The sequence below is a fragment of the Pseudophryne corroboree genome, chromosome 3, assembly GCF_028390025.1.
Source record: "Pseudophryne corroboree isolate aPseCor3 chromosome 3, aPseCor3.hap2, whole genome shotgun sequence".
Lineage (NCBI taxonomy): Eukaryota > Metazoa > Chordata > Amphibia > Anura > Myobatrachidae > Pseudophryne > Pseudophryne corroboree.
Genome location: NC_086446.1, coordinates 465,112,152 through 465,134,241, shown reverse-complemented (window position 1 = coordinate 465,134,241; position 22,090 = coordinate 465,112,152). Strand labels below are relative to the sequence as shown.

The 22,090-nt window shown below is 44.3% G+C and overlaps 1 protein-coding gene across 4 annotated transcripts in view; it reads right to left on the bottom strand.

Annotated features, from left to right (window-relative positions):
• Positions 1–22,090, bottom strand: part of CACNA1G (calcium voltage-gated channel subunit alpha1 G) — a 281,486-nt gene that overhangs the window by 97,235 nt on the left and 162,161 nt on the right. For all 4 annotated transcript variants that reach the window (XM_063960705.1, XM_063960707.1, XM_063960706.1 and 1 more), the window contains exons 18-20: positions 21,457–21,580; positions 18,644–18,712; positions 9,718–9,902 (exon numbers count right to left, since the gene is read on the bottom strand). In XM_063960705.1, coding sequence (XP_063816775.1) covers positions 9,718–9,902; positions 18,644–18,712; positions 21,457–21,580 — 378 coding nt within the window. The remainder of the gene's footprint in view (positions 1–9,717; positions 9,903–18,643; positions 18,713–21,456; positions 21,581–22,090) is intronic.

The window sequence follows — 22,090 nt, the reverse complement described above, 5'->3', positions numbered from 1 at the left end:
TTGCTGTGAGCGTTAGACCAAATAGCGTACCTAAATTTTAACAATAATGTGATACCTGTAGCTATTTTTCTGATAATTATTTTGAGCAATACAGTAGGACCTGCAGTAAAGTTGAGTCCCTTGTCGGGGGCTGCAGGCTTAAATGCATTGATCAATACATGAACTAAAACTCCACTGTTTATTATTGTTAGTTAATATAGTGAGTTAATATAGTTAGTATAGTTAGTTATATATATGTTTTTAATCTCTTATGGTTGTTATAGGCTCTAATGTATTTCTCTGTACATTATTTTGTTCACACAAGAATGAATGTTTTGTATTTTCTTGCTGCTCAAATAAAGTAAAGAAATTTACCCCCCCCAGCTATTTAATGTAATATGCTGCGACATGACAGATTTAACGATTATAACAGACACCCCCACTTTTACAGTTTCATAAAAAATTTAAATAAATCAAGTCCTGTGAATATTCTTAACAGGAAAATCCTTAAATGGTCAGCAGTAAACTGCTAGAGGTTACAATATGAAGTTTATGTTAACAAAAACTGAAAAATTATGTTAATTTCAGAGTTATAAAAAAGGAACATGTAATGGCTTAAGAACTTACAGCTGTTGTACAGCAAAGAAAAAGGCTTTCCTGCTCCCTGAATTACCACCAGTGGACTACTGATGTTACCAGTGGTTTAAAATGATAGTGCTTCTGCATGACACATAGATTTGTTGCGTGGGGCCCAGTGTAGGGGCGACGTACGATTTATTAGCGGACGGGATGCTGCTGTCATGATCCCGACAGCGGCATGTCATCTGCCAGAATGCCGGAAGCGCTGCAAGTGCTGCAAGCGCTAGTAAGCTCCTTGTGGGCTCACAGCTCACGCCACACTGGGGGAACGGTGGCTCGCTGCACTCACCAAAGGTTATATTCTCCCTCTATGGGTGTCGTGCACACCCACAGAGAGAGAATAGCCTGTGTCGCTGGTATCCTGACGGCGGCATTTCACCACATGTCGGGCTACCAGCGTCAGTATTGTGATCGCCAGAATCCCGACTGGCGGTATTTTAGCCACTTCCCCAGTGTAGTAGTTATAACATCTTTGTACAGAAACCATGTAATTGTAACAGAATGACAAGCAGATCTTTTATATGCCTAGCTCTTTACTGTGTGGGACAGAATGAGGCCCTGAGAAAGACTACCTGAGACAAAATTTAACAGACCTTGAAGATAAGATGGTGCTTATAACATAGAGTGGGGACATTGGGGGTTATTTAGAGTTGGTTGCAGATTTTGCTATTGCCACAAAATCACATAGTGGGGACGCCACCATGTTTCTGATCGCAGGAAACGTAGGTGATGTCATCAGCCAGCACTAAAAAATGGCCATGACACGCTTGCATTTCCACGACACTCCCCCCCCAAAGCTGCGTAGCCGCCCCTGGGCGCCCGTCACCTGTCAATCGGTGTGCGATCGCATCAAGCTTTTTTTATTAACACAATTTAAATCCACCAATAAACTGTATTTTCATATGTTAACATAATACTGAGTTGCAGAGTATATTAACTGATTGACATAGCACACAAGTGACGAAGGATTACAACTGAGGGCTAGATAAAAGTCTTATGGACTGATGACTCAAAAAAATTAAATCTTTGGTTCATCACATAGATTTTTTTATACCCCATCGATTAGGCAAAAAGATGGTTCCTCAGTATGTGAGGTCTACATACTAAGCGATAGCTTGTAAAAGTCTCATGCTTCATGGCGTATGTAGGCCGAAATCTAAAAGGGAAATGCTTTCAATATCAAAACAGCCCATGTTTATTAAATGCTTTGCCATTTTAAATTTCAAGCTTACACATGGTCAGAGCCACAGAGAGTTTGACCGAGCCTGGGAAATATGGGGGCATTTCCTAATCAAAGAAGCCATGCCCATGTCCCCTTAGGAAATTATTTTTAAAAGTATTTTCGTGACACTGCCTGCTGAACAGAGGGGTAGAATGAACCCCTCAGTCAGAAGCAAATTTGGAAGGTAGGGCAGGTGATCAGTGTGTTTCTCTCCCCCTTCATCCCACTGCACAGGACCCAGGCCCCTATCATGCCCCTCCAGTAAGCTGGGGCCTATGTAACTAGTATCTGCTCCGCAACCCCTCTTGCTTCTTTGTAAATATACCCCTGTGACACCAACTGTCAAACAAGAAGGAGGAGCCTTGATATTGGCATCACTCGCATCCTTAACCAAAAGGGCTACAACAGCATTTTGAAGCACCATGGAATACCCTCTGGTTTACACCTAGTTGGAAAAGGGTTAATCCTATAGCAAGACAGTGACCAAAAATATACCTCCAGCCTATGTCAGAACTACCTTTGAGAAAAAAAACAAGATGTGGGCTTTGAATTATGGAATGACCAACACTGTTTCCAGACTTAATCCTTATTGAGTTTAATGACACATTAAACTGTAGAAAAATGGGGGTATTCGAAAACTTTTACTGGTAGTGTATATTTGTAAAATATGTATATGTACTAGCACTGAGTGATCAGATGTGCACCTACAAATGTATAATCTGACAGACATTGTTCAATGGAAAAGATATGGGTTCCCCCCTAGATGTTCAACACAATGCTAATATACTTCAGTAAGAATACTATAGTACAGGATTCCATACCCCCCCCTCCCCTTCCCCGATGGACTGAGGGGCCTATGTACTAAGTCTTGGAGAGTGATAAAGAGGAGAGAGATAAAGTACTAGCCAATTAGCTCCTAACTACCATGTCAAAGGATGTGTTTGAAAAATGACAGTTAGGAGCTAATAGGTTGGTGCTTTATCTCCGTCCTCTTTATCTCCATCCAAGGCTTAGTAATTAGACCCCTAAATGTTTTTCTTAGACCGAATAGTGGGCCCGCAGCCTGCATTTGGAGCCCTGACCCCTCAGTTCACAGATCTCTCCATTTGATCTTTGGTGATCACAAAAAAACCCTATATTTAAACATCCCATGATCAATTGCTAATTAATTAATGAGCATCTGAAACAACATGATCAAAATAAGCCGATTCTATATTAAAATAATACCTATATATTTGATCATACTCCACAGTGATAGCTTTGTACAGCCTTATAAGAGACAATTTTATTATTCGTTGGAAACATTTCCCATCCTTATATGCAGATTTTTACTTTATACAGTAGATCAAAGATTAAACTATTTAAAAATATTAAAAGAAAACTTCCATCACTTATTTTAGAAGTATACTCACATTACTATGCTAATCTATTTTTATACTATTAAAAAACAGTTTGAGAAGAAAATATATATCCACTCTCTGTGATTAAATGATTGGGATTCAGTATTCTGGTCCTCACATAGTCTAATTATATACTGTAGGTCTCATATTGGAATATCTCTCTATACTCAGATACATCAAAAGGATAATAATATCAAAGCTATCAACACCTTTTTGTCTATATCATTCTTTATAAATGGTACTATCGCTTTGGTAAAGGTTTAATGTAAAGACATCTCTTGAAGCCCCGGAAGTATCTAAAGTATCTATCTATACTGTACAATTCACCTGTTTGTATGTATTAAATACTATATGTTGCTGCTAGCCCTCGTCGTAGAGGCCTGTGCCTCTGAAATAATTTGTACAGAGCTATTCCTCTTCAATTTATTTATCCGATGTTTCAGGACTTTATAGACCCAAGGTTTGCAAACTTTGGTGGTATAATGTAGGTAATTACTAGAATGGTTTTTGACAATTTCAGGAATAAGTTATATTGTCCTGTACTGAAAAGGTTACATACAGAGCTTTGCTAAAATGTTCTGTACGAAATCCCAGCAGTCGGGATCCTGACAGTCAGAGGACCAACAGCGGGATCCTGGCGGACAGAATCCTGACATATCCTAGTCAGGGCCAGTTGTAGGGTGTTTGGAGCCCCCCTGCAAACTATTAATTTGCGCCCTCCCATACTTTACAAAGGGACAGCGCACATAATGCTTTTACACATAATGCTCCCTGTAGTAGTGCCGCTTACACACGTAACGCCCCCTGTGGTAGTTCCACTTATACACAACGCCCCCTGTAGTAGTGGCACTTACACACGTAACACCCCCTGCAACAGTGTCGCTTAAATACGTACTGCCCCCCTGCAGCAGTGACACTTACACACGTAATGCCCCCTGTACCCGTGCCGCTTACACACGTAACACCCCCTGTACCAGTGCCGCTCACACACGTAACGCCCCCTGTACCAGTGCCGCTTACACACGTAACACCCCCTGTACCAGTGCCGCTCACACACGTAACACCCCGTGTACCAGTGACGCTTACATGTAACGCCCCTTGTACCAGTGCCGCTTACACACGTAATGCCCCCTGTACCAGTAATGCTTACATGTAACGCCCCCTGTACCAGTGCCGCTTACACACGTAAAGCCCCCTGTACCAGTGCCGCTTACACACGTAATGCCCTCTGTACCAGTGCCGCTTGCACACATAACGCCCCCTGTACCAGTGACACTTCCACAAATTATGCTGCACAGTCACACATATACCACATACACATACATACACACACATACTGTACATACATTAACACATACAGTACAAATACACACATTCTGTAGATACACACACACACTCACACTTTCTCACTCACTCTCCCTCAACTCACCATCTGGCTGGCTGGCTCTGTATTCTGCCTTCTGTCTTCCTCTGCAGCATGGCCATGGTCCAGTGTAGCTACGCCCCTCAGCGCCGGTAAGCCCAGCCCCTTTTTCGGGCTGGACACACACACACAAACACTGGACTACTGTTAGGAGGGGTAGGGGGAAGCTTAATGCTGCCGGTGCCGCTGCCTGTCAAACAGTGTGACAGGCACAGCAGCCGGCAGCAGCAGTAGGGGCCCAGGCACAGCAGCGGGGATGCAAAGCAGGGAGAGCACCTCTCCAACGTTGGCGCCTACCTGCTTTGCATCCCTTTGCTGAGCGGGTAGCGCCTGCCTGATCCCAGTTAGTATTTTTACCCTACCCCTGACCCGCCCATCCTGCAGCCTAACCTTAACCTCCCCTACCCCTGCAGCCTAATCCTAAAACCCTTCCCCTAGTGCCTAACCCCAACACCAATACTTTGGGATTCTGACAGCCAGATCCCATTGTCAGTCTTCTGATCCCAACTGCTGGTATTTTGAACGCATCCCTTGCTAAAAGTACTGTGACAGCTATGGGAAATTTAAGGTTATATGTGTTGTAATTAAGATAAAGAAACTAAATCGAAATCTTATAAACAATAAATAAATGATCTATTTAATGCCCATATTGTGGGCAGATGTATTAAGCCTGGAGAAGTGATAAAGCAGTGATAAGTGCAAGGTGATAATGCACTAACCAATCATTACAGGTTTGAAAAATGACCGTTAGGAGCTGATTGGCTGGTGCGTTATCACCTTCCACTTATCACTGCTTTATCACTTCTCCAGGCTTAATACATCTGCCCCCATGTTTGCTCAAAAAGGACCGCCTCAGATGTATTGCAAAGAGCATGTCATTTTCTGTTGCATCTTCTGCACCAAGCAAAAGTTAGATAAGTTGGGCATACATTATGCAATTATTATCCCGATCTGCTGATTATTATGTGCATAGTCGGACAGTCAGGCATGAAAATCTTCCAACTGATCATCGGTCAGCCTTATTTGACAGTGTATACCAGGGGTGGGCAATTATTTCAGCTGAGGGGCCACTTGACACTTTCCTGTCAGTATTCGAGGGCCGCACACAAAATAGCAGCCCCCCCCCCCATGCGCCAAAAATATAGGGACGTGGCTTGTGTGGAAGGGGCGTGGCCCAAAAATCATACAGATTCATATCAGGCTGCACAATAGTCTCCATTATTTAAATGATGCCACACAGTAGCGTCACTTACACACATTACACCAGGTAGAACCCCTTTTACATTACAGCAGGTAGAGCTCTCTTTTACACACTGTGGGTGGGGGAGGGTTTGGGTTAGGCTGAGAGGAGTGGAGGTTAGGGTTGGGCACTGCCCTCGGAGGGTTAGGGTTAGGCTACTGGGGGAAGGGCCCTAGGTTTGGGCAGCCATGGGGGGTGGTTAGGGTTAGGCACCAAGGGAGGAGGTTACGGTTAGGTTGCGGGGAGGGAGGGTTAGGGCGTTGGGTAGAAGGGAGAACACCCCTTACTCACCCCTGTCAGTTTCGAGATATCGGGATCCCAGCGTCGGTATTTTGAACGACGGGATCCCAAGTGGCGGTGAATCATACTGATCCAACACATACACAGAGCTACATATACAGAGTTACACAGACACATATACAGAGTTACATATACATAGTTACACAGACACATATACAGAGTTACACAGACACATATACAGAGTTACAGACATACAGTATACATAGTTACACAGACACATATAGAGCTACAGACACATATACAGAGCTACAGACACATATAGAGCTACAGACACATATACAGAGCTATAGACACATATAGAGTTACACAGAGACATATACATATACAGACACATACACAGAGTTACAGGCACATTATCATTTACAGTTACACAGACATAATATAATTTATGGTCCCTCATACCTTAAATGAAAGACTGTCACTGCATGAAAACTTTGACTTCTTTGGAAGCCCATCATCCTACCTGCCATTCATAATAAAGTGCAGGAGCATCAGGACTGTGCTCCGTGCTGGATAGCCCCGCCCCCTGCAGGGACACTACTTCCTCCTTTCTTCTTTCTGATAATCAGGGATTTCCCATTAAAGGAGTGGGGCCCAGGACACATGCCCCGAGAGACCTCTGCTACTGAGAGCCCACCATTCTCCGCACGGCAAAGCAGTCCTTCCCCCTGTCTCAGAGGCGGAGCTTCGCCTGGCTGGCTGGGTGAGTGAGAATAGCAGGGGGAGGAGGAGCTGCGCTGACAGGGAGAAGGGGGAGAGATCACATAGTGCCGGCTGCGGCAACAGAGCCGCGCTGCCGCAGGCATCAGCTCGCAGCCGCTGCTGGTGACCTGGGCTGGAAGCTGGCCGGGACAATGACAAGCGGCCCTGTCGGGCCGCTTGTCATTGCATGCAGGTGGGAGGCAGCGGGCCGGGCAGGATCGGTTCGCTGGCCGCATCCGGCCCGCGGGCCGTGTTTTGCCCACCCCTAGTGTATACACTGCCACAGCCGACTGCCCGACATTTCCCCCACAGTGGAGGAATGGAGGAATGTTCCTTACGAGGGGAGGAACCCAGATATTGTGTGACCATACACTGAAATATCTCACAGTGTATGGTCACGATATCTGATGGGTTCATGCTGTCAGATAAAATCTCTGGTGATCTGACAGACATTTTACTGATAATGTATGTACAGCATTAAAATCATTACTAATGATAATGGCTGCTCTCTTACAAATATACACTACCAGTAGGTATGTCTAATGTTGGAGAATACCGAAGTATCTTCAGTTTGTTTACTCTTTGCTACAGAAATGCGAAATTTAATAAATTCTAATTATGCAAATTAGCCTAACTGTAGACTCAAATTAGCAAATTGCAGCAAATATTGCAAATCCTGTTTTATACAGATGAATAGGCTATTGACCCCAATCCACTGCTTCAAAGTGTTTACCTAGCGTTTAATCCAGGTATACAGTACCTAACCTTAAAAAACAAGGAGAGTATTTATAATAACATGCACACGATGTACACCACAGATACTGTAGCTCTGCTTTTGCACTGGTGTGCCTAGCTACATCAGCAAGCACACTTCAAGGTGCACTCCTACTGTATATTATTTTAGAAAATACATTCTAAAGCATTACAGTGCACTAAGGTGCTCCTAACTGTCATTTTTCAAACCCAGCCTGTGACATGGCAGTTAGGAGCTGATTGGCTGGTACTTTATCTCCGCCCACTTTATCTCCATCCAAAGCTTAGTAAATAGACCCCTTGGTATGTAAATCTAAATGTTTACTGTCTGTAAATCTACTACATGGTAAGTTAGGCTGCTGCTTCTTTTAATGAAAGGTGCTGTTCAATTTATCATTATTTTCTCTAGTTATACTAAATGTTTTGCTTGAGCGCCATGAAGCTATGTTAGGGAGGGTGCTTGGCATGGGTAATATGTTTCACCACTCTGCCAAAAGAAGTCGCTGCCCAGCATAATTAGTCAATGACCAGGATGAGGCATGTTCGTAATACACTACTGAAATCTTTTTTTCTCTATGTATATTTGTATTAATATTTTATAGTGTACTCAGCTGCAGAAGTCTTATCATGATTATTGTATATTTAACACATGTTTACAAAATATCACTCTGTGTACTATAGTGACTTAAGGGCCTCATACACTAGAACGATAATGCCAGATTTCATCCAATTTCGGGCATTTGGGCCGATATATCGGGTGAAATCGGGCATTTTGGATCCGATCCAATGTGCGTTCCCATGAGGGTTGGTTCGGCTCCCCTAGATCGTTAGTGCTGCACTCATGATATGTCGGTACCGCAGGCATGGCTGGGATTGCATACGATATATCGCATGCAAAATGTACCAAATCGTATGGAATCGTATAGAACCACTCCCGGGAAGCTCCCGGGAGTTCAAGGGAAATCGCCTCCGTCTTCAGCCTCAGACATATCATTGTAGTGTATGCGGCCCTTTAGACCTGGACCCTGAGGAACTACTACTGTATTGGAGGGGTAATATTTCTTGTGCTGTATGGTACAATGGACCTGGTAAGGCTTTGAGCGTGCTGGGACTTTTAGTTCCGCAGCAGACACACAGCCTTGCCTGGACCACTGCACTATATAGTGACTAACAAAAAAACTGAGAAACACGGGCACATCAAGATTCTTCCAAGTGTCATTATAGCTTTATTTACTTCCTTTTTTTTTCTTATTATTTTTCTAAATAACGAAATAATTCAATAAAAAAGTGTGTGTGGGTTCTGAGTATTCTGCATACACCTGTAGGGAGAAATGGAAAAACAAGGTAACACCATGCTCCAACTATTGGGCAGTGCTTTGTGTACAGTACAAAATACAAATGGGAGAGGTTACACTGTTCTTTAGTCTTCATTTCACCATTGTTTTCTTTCTGAATAGCCTATTACAATTACTGATAGTTGGCTTCTAGGTGTTTAAATACAAAGTGAAATATGTAAGATTTTGTATTGTACCTTTACCCCTTGGTCTCGCCATCTATACACCATGATTACAAATTATACATTCACTTTGTACTTTTGATCATGTAACACCTTTACAATGATAAAAGGATTATATCCTATATTATATTGTTTATATTAAACAAGAAACATATAAAGGGGAGATAATAAGTATTATGTTTATGTCTACATACTGTACAAGAAAGAGTTTTCCAATTTGTTCCGTATCATCATTTGTGGATGGGAAAAAAGGTTTAAATTCTTTTTTTTAGCTGGAAGTAATAAACACATATGACAATGTGTTAATTAAGAAAGTATTTGATTGCCAGTATTGAGTCTGGAAGGAACCATTTACCCTCTTAAGCTTTATGACCAAGAAGGTCTAACTCAGTTGACATGTCAGTCTGTTCACTGTGTACAAATATAATTTTCTGTAATTTCATCCATTTCCTTGTCAAATGTAATTTTGAGACTACAACCCGAGCCATACAGACCAACATATCTGATGTAAATCTATAAATCATGATAAATGGGTTTTCTTACCGCAGAGGTCTCAATGTCCGAAGAAGTCTCAGTACTCTTAACATCCCCAGGATCTTTGTGCCACTATCAGATACCAGTGACACCAAAATGTCAATGGCAGAGATTAAAACAAGCATTCCGTCCAGAATATTCCAACTGCTCCTCAGATAGGCTTTTCCACCAAAACACAAGTTGAGGGCCACCACCTGTCAGGAAGCAAATCAAATACTATGTAGATAATGCAAACTAGAGATGTGCACTTGAAATTTTTCGGGTTTTGTGTTTTGGTTTTGGGTTCGGTTCCGCGGCCGTGTTTTGGGTTCGAACGCGTTTTGGCAAAACCTCACCGAATTTTTTTTGTCGGATTCGGGTGTGTTTTGGATTCGGGTGTTTTTTTCAAAAAACACTAAAAAACAGCTTAAATCATAGAATTTGGGGGTCATTTTGATCCCAAAGTATTATTAACCTCAAAAACCATAATTTACACTCATTTTCAGTCTATTCTGAATACCTCACACCTCACAATATTATTTTTAGTCCTAAAATTTGCACCGAGGTCGCTGTGTGAGTAAGATAAGCGACCCTAGTGGCCGACACAAACACCGGGCCCATCTAGGAGTGGCACTGCAGTGTCACGCAGGATGTCCCTTCCAAAAAACCCTCCCCAAACAGCACATGACGCAAAGAAAAAAAGAGGCGCAATGAGGTAGCTGTGTGAGTAAGATTAGCGACCCTAGTGGCCGACACAAACACCGGGCCCATCTAGGAGTGGCACTGCAGTGTCACGCAGGATGGCCCTTCCAAAAAACCCTCCCCAAACAGCACATGACGCAAAGAAAAAAAGAGGCGCAATGAGGTAGCTGTGTGAGTAAGATTAGCGACCCTAGTGGCCGACACAAACACCGGGCCCATCTAGGAGAGGCACTGCAGTGTCACGCAGGATGTCCCTTCCAAAAAACCCTCCCCAAACAGCACATGACGCAAAGAAAAAAAGAGGCACAATGAGGTAGCTGTGTGAGTAAGATTAGCGACCCTAGTGGCCGACACAAACACCGGGCCCATCTAGGAGTGGCACTGCAGTGTCACGCAGGATGTCCCTTCCAAAAAACCCTCCCCAAACAGCACATGACGCAAAGAAAAAAAGAGGCGCAATGAGGTAGCTGACTGTGTGAGTAAGATTAGCGACCCTAGTGGCCGACACAAACACCGGGCCCATCTAGGAGTGGCACTGCAGTGTCACGCAGGATGTCCCTTCCAAAAAACCCTCCCCAATCAGCACATGATGCAAAGAAAAAGAAAAGAAAAAAGAGGTGCAAGATGGAATTGTCCTTGGGCCCTCCCACCCACCCTTATGTTGTATAAACAAAACAGGACATGCACACTTTAACCAACCCATCATTTCAGTGACAGGGTCTGCCACACGACTGTGACTGATATGACGGGTTGGTTTGGACCCCCCCAAAAAAGAAGCAATTAATCTCTCCTTGCACAAACTGGCTCTACAGAGGCAAGATGTCCACCTCATCTTCACCCTCCGATATATCACCGTGTACATCCCCCTCCTCACAGATTATCAATTCGTCCCCACTGGAATCCACCATCTCAGCTCCCTGTGTACTTTGTGGAGGCAATTGCTGCTGGTCAATGTCTCCGCGGAGGAATTGATTATAATTCATTTTAATGAACATCATCTTCTCCACATTTTCTGGATGTAACCTCGTACGCCGATTGCTGACAAGGTGAGCGGCGGCACTAAACACTCTTTCGGAGTACACACTTGTGGGAGGGCAACTTAGGTAGAATAAAGCCAGTTTGTGCAAGGGCCTCCAAATTGCCTCTTTTTCCTGCCAGTATAAGTACGGACTGTGTGACGTGCCTACTTGGATGCGGTCACTCATATAATCCTCCACCATTCTATCAATGTTGAGAGAATCATATGCAGTGACAGTAGACGACATTTCCGTAATCGTTGTCAGGTCCTTCAGTCCGGACCAGATGTCAGCATCAGCAGTCGCTCCAGACTGCCCTGCATCACCGCCAGCGGGTGGGCTCGGAATTCTAAGCCTTTTCCTCGCACCCCCAGTTGCGGGAGAATGTGAAGGAGGAGATGTTGACAGGTCGCGTTCCGCTTGACTTGACAATTTTGTCACCAGCAGGTCTTTCAACCCCAGCAGACTTGTGTCTGCCGGAAAGAGAGATCCAAGGTAGGCTTTAAATCTAGGATCGAGCACGGTGGCCAAAATGTAGTGCTCTGATTTCAACAGATTGACCACCCGTGAATCCTTGTTAAGCGAATTAAGGGCTGCATCCACAAGTCCCACATGCCTAGCGGAATCGCTCCCTTTTAGCTCCTTCTTCAATGCCTCCAGCTTCTTCTGCAAAAGCCTGATGAGGGGAATGACCTGACTCAGGCTGGCAGTGTCTGAACTGACTTCACGTGTGGCAAGTTCAAAGGGCATCAGAACCTTGCACAACGTTGAAATCATTCTCCACTGCACTTGAGACAGGTGCATTCCACCTCCTATATCGTGCTCAATTGTATAGGCTTGAATGGCCTTTTGCTGCTCCTCCAACCTCTGAAGCATATAGAGGGTTGAATTCCACCTCGTTACCACTTCTTGCTTCAGATGATGGCAGGGCAGGTTCAGTAGTTTTTGGTGGTGCTCCAGTCTTCTGTACGTGGTGCCTGTACGCCGAAAGTGTCCCGCAATTCTTCTGGCCACCGACAGCATCTCTTGCACGCCCCTGTCGTTTTTTAAAAAATTCTGCACCACCAAATTCAAGGTATGTGCAAAACATGGGACGTGCTGGAATTTGCCCATATTTAATGCACACACAATATTGCTGGCGTTGTCCGATGCCACAAATCCACAGGAGAGTCCAATTGGGGTAAGCCATTCCGCGATGATCTTCCTCAGTTGCCGTAAGAGGTTTTCAGCTGTGTGCGTATTCTGGAAAGCGGTGATACAAAGCGTAGCCTGCCTAGGAAAGAGTTGGCGTTTGCGAGATGCTGCTACTGGTGCCGCCGCTGCTGTTCTTGCGGCGGGAGTCCATACATCTACCCAGTGGGCTGTCACAGTCATATAGTCCTGACCCTGCCCTGCTCCACTTGTCCACATGTCCGTGGTTAAGTGGACATTGGGTACAACTGCATTTTTTAGGACACTGGTGAGTCTTTTTCTGACGTCCGTGTACATTCTCGGTATCGCCTGCCTAGAGAAGTGGAACCTAGATGGTATTTGGTAACGGGGGCACACTGCCTCAATAAATTGTCTAGTTCCCTGTGAACTAACGGCGGATACCGGACGCACGTCTAACACCAACATAGTTGTCAAGGCCTCAGTTATCCGCTTTGCAGTAGGATGACTGCTGTGATATTTCATCTTCCTCGCAAAGGACTGTTGAACAGTCAATTGCTTACTGGAAGTAGTACAAGTGGGCTTACGACTTCCCCTCTGGGATGACCATCGACTCCCAGCGGCAACAACAGCAGCGCCAGCAGCAGTAGGCGTTACACGCAAGGATGCATCGGAGGAATCCCAGGCAGGAGAGGACTCGTCAGAATTGCCAGTGACATGGCCTGCAGGACTATTGGCATTCCTGGGGAAGGAGGAAATTGACACTGAGGGAGTTGGTGGGGTGGTTTGCGTGAGCTTGGTTACAAGAGGAAGGGATTTACTGGTCAGTGGACTGCTTCCGCTGTCACCCAAAGTTTTTGAACTTGTCACTGACTTATTATGAATGCGCTGCAGGTGACGTATAAGGGAGGATGTTCCGAGGTGGTTAACGTCCTTACCCCTACTTATTACAGCTTGACAAAGGGAACACACGGCTTGACACCTGTTGTCCGCATTTCTGGTGAAATACCTCCACACCGAAGAGCTGATTTTTTTGGTATTTTCACCTGGCATGTCAACGGCCATATTCCTCCCACGGACAACAGGTGTCTCCCCGGGTGCCTGACTTAAACAAACCACCTCACCATCAGAATCCTCCTGGTCAATTTCCTCCCCAGCGCCAGCAACACCCATATCCTCCTCATCCTGGTGTACTTCAACACTGACATCTTCAATCTGACTATCAGGAACTGGACTGCGGGTGCTCCTTCCAGCACTTGCAGGGGGCGTGCAAATGGTGGAAGGCGCATGCTCTTCACGTCCAGTGTTGGGAAGGTCAGGCATCGCAACCGACACAATTGGACTCTCCTTGTGGATTTGGGATTTCGAAGAATGCACAGTTCTTTGCTGTGCTGCTTTTGCCAGCTTGAGTCTTTTCATTTTTCTAGCGAGAGGCTGAGTGCTTCCATCCTCATGTGAAGCTGAACCACTAGCCATGAACATAGGCCAGGGCCTCAGCCGTTCCTTGCTACTCCGTGTGGTAAATGGCATATTGGCAAGTTTACGCTTCTCCTCCGACAATTTTATTTTAGGTTTTGGAGTCCTTTTTTTTCTGATATTTGGTGTTTTGGATTTGACATGCTCTGTACTATGACATTGGGCATCGGCCTTGGCAGACGACGTTGCTGGCATTTCATCGTCTCGGCCATGACTAGTGGCAGCAGCTTCAGCACGAGGTGGAAGTGGATCTTGATCTTTCCCTAATTTTGGAACCTCAACATTTTTGTTCTCCATATTTTAATAGGCACAACTAAAAGGCACCTCAGGTAAACAATGGAGATGGATACTAGTATACAATTATGGACTGCCTGCCGACTGCAGACACAGAGGTAGCCACAGCCGTGAACTACCGTACTGTACTGTGTCTGCAGCTAATATAGACTGGTTGATAAAGAGAAGATGTCTATGTAACTATGTATGTATAAAGAAGACTGAAAAAAATCCACGGTTAGGTGGTATACAATTATGGACGGACTGCCTGCCGAGTGCAGACACAGAGGTAGCCACAGCCGTGAACTACCGTACTGTACTGTGTCTGCAGCTAATATAGACTGGTTGATAAAGAGAAGATGTCTATGTAACTATGTATGTATAAAGAAGAATGAAAAAAAACCACGGTTAGGTGGTATACAATTATGGACGGACTGCCTGCCGAGTGCAGACACAGAGGTAGCCACAGCCGTGAACTACCGTACTGTACTGTGTCTGCAGCTAATATAGACTGGTTGATAAAGAGAAGATGTCTATGTAACTATGTATGTATAAAGAAGAATGAAAAAAATCCACGGTTAGGTGGTATTACAATTATGGACGGACTGCCTGCCGAGTGCAGAGACACAGAGGTAGCCACAGCCGTGAACTACCGTACTGTGTCTGCTGCGACTGGATGATAAATGATATAAAAAATATATATATATCACTACTGCAGCCGGACAGGTATATATTATATATTATATAATGACGGACCTGCTGGACACTGTCTGTCAGCAGAATGAGTTTTATTTTTATAGAATAAAAAAAAAAAAACACACAAGTGAAGTCACACGACGAGTGTTTAACTTTTTCAGGCAATCACAATATAAGTATACTACTAACTATACTGGTGGTCAGTGTGGTCAGGTCACTGGTCAGTCACACTGGCAGTGGCACTCCTGCAGCAAAAGTGTGCACTGTTTAATTTTAATATAATATGTACTCCTGGCTCCTGCTATAACCTATAACTGGCACTGCAGTAGTGCTCCCCAGTCTCCCCCACAATTATAAGCTGTGTGAGCTGAGCAGTCAGACAGATATATAATATATATAGATGATGCAGCACACTGGCCTGAGCCTGAGCAGTGCACACAGATATGGTATGTGACTGACTGAGTCACTGTGTGTATCGCTTTTTTCAGGCAGAGAACGGATATATTAAATAAACTGCACTGTGTGTCTGGTGGTCACTCACTATATAATATATTATGTACTCCTGGCTCCTGCTATAACCTATAACTGGCACTGCAGTAGTGCTCCCCAGTCTCCCCCACAATTATAAGCTGTGTGAGCTGAGCAGTCAGACAGATATATATAATATTATATATAGATAATAGATGATGCAGCACACTGGCCTGAGCCTGAGCAGTGCACACAGATATGGTATGTGACTGACTGAGTCACTGTGTGTATCGCTTTTTTCAGGCAGAGAACGGATATATTAAATAAACTGCACTGTGTGTCTGGTGGTCACTCACTATATAATATATTATGTACTCCTGGCTCCTGCTATAACCTATAACTGGCACTGCAGTAGTGCTCCCCAGTCTCCCCCACAATTATAAGCTGTGTGAGCTGAGCAGTCAGACAGATATATATAATATTATATATAGATAATAGATGATGCAGCACACTGGCCTGAGCCTGAGCAGTGCACACAGATATGGTATGTGACTGACTGAGTCACTGTGTGTATCGCTTTTTTCAGGCAGAGAACGGATATATTAAATAAACTGCACTGTGTGTCTGGTGGTCACTCACTATATAATATATTATGTACTCCTGGCTCCTGCTATAACCTATAACTGGCACTGCAGTAGTGCTCCCCAGTCTCCCCCACAATTATAAGCTGTGTGAGCTGAGCAGTCAGACAGATATATATATAATATTATATATAGATAATAGATGATGCAGCACACTGGCCTGAGCCTGAGCAGTGCACACAGATATGGTATGTGACTGAGTCACTGTGTGCTGTGTATCGCTTTTTTCAGGCAGAGAACGGATTATAAAGTAAACTGCACTGTCCTCACTAGTAAACTCTCTCCACTCAGTCTCTACACTTCTACAGTAACAGTACTCCTCCTAGTCAGCTCCAGTAAATCTCTCTCAGTCTCTTATAATCTAAATGGAGAGGACGCCAGCCACGTCCTCTCCCTATCAATCTCAATGCACATGTGAAAATGGCGGCGACGCGCGGCTCCTTATATAGAATCCGAGTCTCGCGATAGAATCCGAGCCTCGCGAGAATCCGACAGCGTCATGATGACGTTCGGGCGCGCTCGGGTTAACCGAGCAAGGCGGGAAGATCCGAGTCGCTCGGACCCGTGAAAAAAAACATGAAGTTCTGGCGGGTTCGGATTCAGAGAAACCGAACCCGCTCATCTCTAATGCAAACATAACATACTTGGAGGGATTGTGACAAATTATGGAATTACCAGTTCTATAAAATCTGGCCCTATTTATTCTCCCATGTCTTAAACAGATTTGATCCTGATATAGGTTTATGTGCGTGTGTGTGTATGACTGACAAATGCACAGCACACTGCTTGTGAGCTCTAAGCTCAATTATTTTATGTTGTGAAGGCTGAATGCTCTTGTGCTCAGCTTTATATATTTACAGATATTTTGCTAAAATACAAATATTTGTAAAGTGGTCTGTGTTCAAATCACCACAGGATTCTGGAAATTGCAGAAGTGTGTCTTTACTAGCTGCAGTCATTCTTAACAACGCCTGCAGAGGCACTTCCTGTATTAGTATAAAAACCATACCCTCCAACATGACCCATTCTATTAGGTACAAAATGCTCTGCATCTGGACTTCCCTCTTAATTAAAGATCGCCATCACCTGTTTTGAAACACCTTTCTTATCAATTAACTAGTTCAACACAGGTGACAACAACCATAAATTAAGAGGGAAGCACAGGAACTGAGTACTTTTTATCTAGTGGAATGAGTCATGTTGGAGGGTATGTAACAAGTGGATGACAATGATGTAACTTCCCTATACAGCATATATCTACATAACAATGTCCCTGAATTTGCGTGCCTGACAAAGGTGTCATTAAGGGTCAGATTCAATTCATATCGCACCCGCTATCTCCCGTCTAAAGTGACGGAAGATAGAGGGTCGATAGTCAAATGGCCCCTGTTATCGCGCTGATCACGCTCATTACAGTTGGGTTTAGGCGCACTAAAACCGACTAAAGTAATAGGCGCGATCGTGAAAAGACCCGTTTGGGTGGCCAAACGGGTCTCTTTACGCGCATTTCAGCTCACTACCTCCGGAGGCAGCAAGTTGAAATTAACTTGTCGCGCCCATCTGCAGGAACAATAGAATACTGCCGGCGGGCGCGATAAGGGGCGGGAGGGGAAGACGGACATTTCAATCTGGCCCTAAGTGTGGAATTTATTAAAATGACATTGCCAGTGTGCTCTTCACATGTTTGTATATCCTTACTGGGGTTTGCTTCTGTACATAATGTAAACAGAATACACCATAGTGTACCGGCAAACCAAAGTATTTAAAATAAAAATATTATAATACTTGGATATGTGAAAAACAAGGAGTTCTGGTGGTCACCTTAGGATTCAGAATTTAGCTATAGCAAACTGACTGCCAAACACAATACACCTGGAGAAAAAAAGAATTGTAACATTTAAGAGGGAAATGCTCTGTTGGGCCTGGGAGAAACGCTGGAGCCTTGGAAGGGGTGGGGAGTCTGAGCCCTGTATTGGCCACTCCTACTATAGTTTCACCCTTGTGTAGAAATGAATGTGTCCATTGTACTACTCCAATGCCTCAGTCTATTGACAAAATTAGACCTAGAACAATCAAACGTGACAACATCTGTGGACACGACATAATTACATCTAAAGTCCACACACCAGTAGTTGCTGTGGTGAGTCTAAAGGGGGGTACTCACGGAGCGATCGCTGCTTAAAATCTAAGCAATCTGACTAGATTGCTTAGATTTTAAGCATGATCGCTCCGTGTGTACCCCCCACAGCGATAGCGATGCGCAGCCCCGCGCATCGCTATTGCTGGTGCCAGATTGGCCAGGTCGCTCATTTCACCCAGCGGGTGAAATGAGCGCCCCCTGTCTCCCCCCGCACGCTCAGCACACATCACTCTGTGCTGAGCGGTGGGAGAGATGTGTGCTGAGCGGTTCACTCAGCACACATCTCTCCCACATCGGCCAGTGAATACGGGCCTTTAGGGCAAAGCGTTTTACAATACATGCACAAATGAAATCACAGCTCGCTATAACATTTCTGAATATGAAATTCACGTTACCTTCACTGTCATTTCAGCCAAAAAAATGAATGTAAATATGTAGTTGGACAATGTCAGAAATATTCTTTCCTGCAAAGGGAGAAGCATGTTAATCCTGGAGGTGGAGGACAAGTAGCAACATAATAAGATGTTTATTGGTTTATTATTATACAGTATACTAAGTTCTCCAAAATAAATTATTTAATTCAGTTATTATAGACAGTTAACTGCATTCTGAATTATTTCCATGAATTTAGTTTATGCAGATAGACTGCGGTGGGATTTGGAACTAGGAGTGCTGCAGCGGTTATAAGAACAGCAAGTATTTACTAGGTGATTTATTATTTTTATTATGCATCACTTTGTGACTAAGATGCACCAGCAGCTTCTGCTGATTAAAATGATATGCGGCATGCCTATATTGTGTGTGCGACTGCGGCTGTATCTGCATACGGAATACTACATTATAGTGATTTCCGTGAATATACTGTAGCATAGCATTTCATATGCAGATACAGCCGCAATCACACACAGAATATAGGCATGAGGCATATCATTTTAATCAGCAGAAGCTGCTTGTGCCCCTAGGCATGCCAAATGCCCTAGGCATTTGCCTAGTTTGCCTATGACTAGGGCTGACTCTGCAGAAGTATATAATGGGCAGTATGCACAGCCATCTTATTTATTGGTATAAAATTTAAACAGTGATAATTTATCATTTCACTTTAATATCAGAACATAGCTGCCAACTATCTCTAACTTTCAGGGGCAGCCCAAGATTTACATATTTGACTTTGGAAATACTTCTATTTATTTTTTTCATTCTGAACAACAGTACAATATAATTCTTATTTTATCTGGGCTTTATGGATTAAATTACATTACGGTAGAGTATTTAGAATGCAAAAAAAGACATAATGACCATAAGATCTGCTTATGTAGACTCCGGGCAAAATTGAAAATTGTATTGCAGCTTATTGTGGCAAGACAGATTTTTAACAGCTCCAGAATTTTGGAATTTCTTTGAAGCCCCAGAAAAAAAACCTACAGCTCTTCAAGGCTTTCTTTACTTCACCAGGAACCTAGCGCTGCTGGCAAGTATTTGACCTGGTGGGGATCGTGAACCCCAGTGACATGCGGTAAGGCCAGCGAATAGTGTGGCACTGGCTGATTGTGTTGCCCCCACTCCGCAAGAAAATAAAAAAAAATAGGGTTCTCCCTATTTAACCAAAACCAGCACTAGGCTGAACCAGCCAGGCGGATTAATGCCATAGCAGGGGAGACTCTCAGTGTGGGGTCCTCCTGCCATAGCATTTGGCCCCCCAAAATTTAAATGGGGTCCCCCCTCCTGAGCAACAACCAGCACTGGGCTGATAGCCCAGTGCTATGCCCCGCACCCCTGGTAGCGGTGGGTGCGGGGTTCATTGTATACGAATATTGTTCTTTACAGGTGGCCTACAGGTACCAGAAAGCCTGCCTCAGCATGCCGGCACTTGGAGAACCACAAGTGCCAGCATGCCCGGACATTAAGGACCCGCTGGCACCCGTAGTCCGCCTGTAAAGAAAATATTAAAATAAAAACACAACACCTAATTTTGAAATAGCACCTTCACCTGGGGGCAGCGGCCTTCAAGCTCTTTTTCATGGCCGCCGCATCCCCAGGGCTTCCGGCGTCTTCACCTGTGGGGCAGCGGCCTTTAAGCTCTTTTTCATGGGCGCTGCCACCCCAGGGCTTCCGGCATCTTCTATCTTCGGGAGCTCTTGCATGCTCCCTCCCCGCCGCCGGACTGACCGCCACTGCCTCGCCACTGGCTTATATAAGCCAAATGAGGGGGCGGGGCGATGATGCAGCGAGCCGCAATTGGCTCACGGTGGCCATCTTGTATTTAAAAAATGCCGCTGAGGCGCCATTTTTGAAAAGGGAAGCTGGCTCTCCGCTGTCGAACTCTGCAGAATGGCTGGAAGGGACTGGATCCTCTCGGATCCAGGTCTGCCGCCAGCCACCCTTTCTCCGCCGGGTCCCGCCGCCACGATGCCCGCCGCGTCATGCTGCTGCATGTGCCCGCTGGCCAGCGGATCCAGTGGATCCGCTGGTCCAATCACATCTGCGGGACTGACAGGGGCGTGCTTTCATGTGGGCTGAATGCACACCCCTGTTATTGAGGCACAAGTATAGGTGCCGGTTCCCCATATTTTTTCAATGCTCTTTTACAGCCCATGACTTCGCCCTGCCCCTCTGCCCGCCCCTCGCTACCCGAACTTTAGTGTTAGCAGTGGGAGGCACCTCTCCCGCTGCCTCCCACCCCAATATGCAGAGATTTTCACAGGGGGAAATTATTAAAATAATAAAATAAGATATTTATCACAGAATCTGTGCTATAAATATCTTCTTTGTATTATTTTAATCATTATGACGGGGGAGGCACTGCCTCCCCTGACTGCACGCACCTGATTCATGGGTATAGGTTACAAAATCTGCAGATTTCCTCCTCTTAATAAATTTAGCAGTCACTGAAGTTCCCTTAGCGGTTACCACTAATTTTCCTTCCCCGCAATCTAAATATAACCTCCTCTCCCCGCAGCCTTCTCTGAAATTCCTTCTCTGAAACTCTGTTTAGTGATATATATTTAATTCAAAGCCCTGAAACTCAACTTTATTATTTTTAATATGACATTATTTATTTTACATTAACATATTAAAACAGAACTGAAATAGGGCTAAATAATTTTGCAAGGTTCTGTATTTGTGCGTGTATGTATGTATGAACTGTATGTATACATATGCTGTATGTGTGTACAAACAAGCATATTCCACAATATACAGAAATACTTACAGCACTATGAGGCTCTATTTTTGGTCTCTCCATTGCAATAGTAATGCAGTTCAGAAATATAATCACCAAAACTATATGATCAAACATCCTGTGGGTGATAATTTTATTGCATATCAAACGAAACCTACAGGAGAAAAGAGGCGTCAGTTACTCTGTACTTTCCATATTTAGATGTGCATTTATTTAACATTTTCTGTTCTTGATTTCCCTACAAAACACTTTGAGACTCAAAAGGTCTCAGGGGCAGATTTATTAAGCCTGGTGAAGTGATATAGTGGAAGGTGATGAAGGACCAGCCAGTCAACTCCTAACTGTCATTTTTCAAACCCAGCCTGTAACATGGAAGTTAGGAGCTGATTGGCTGGTCCTTTATCACCATGTGATTTATCACTTCACCGAGCTATAAATCTGCCCCTCATTTACTAACACTGCATGTAAGTGACAAATGTGCACTAAATCATAGCTACATGTACCAAGTAGACACTTGCTTACTTCTTCTAGTTTGTACTAAAATACATATAAATTGCTGATTATTTGCTGTGATTCTGTGCTAACAGATGTTGGCGGGGGAGGACCAAATAGGGGCTGCAGGGATCATGGCCCTCCCTGTACAGTGCCATTATCACAACTTTGT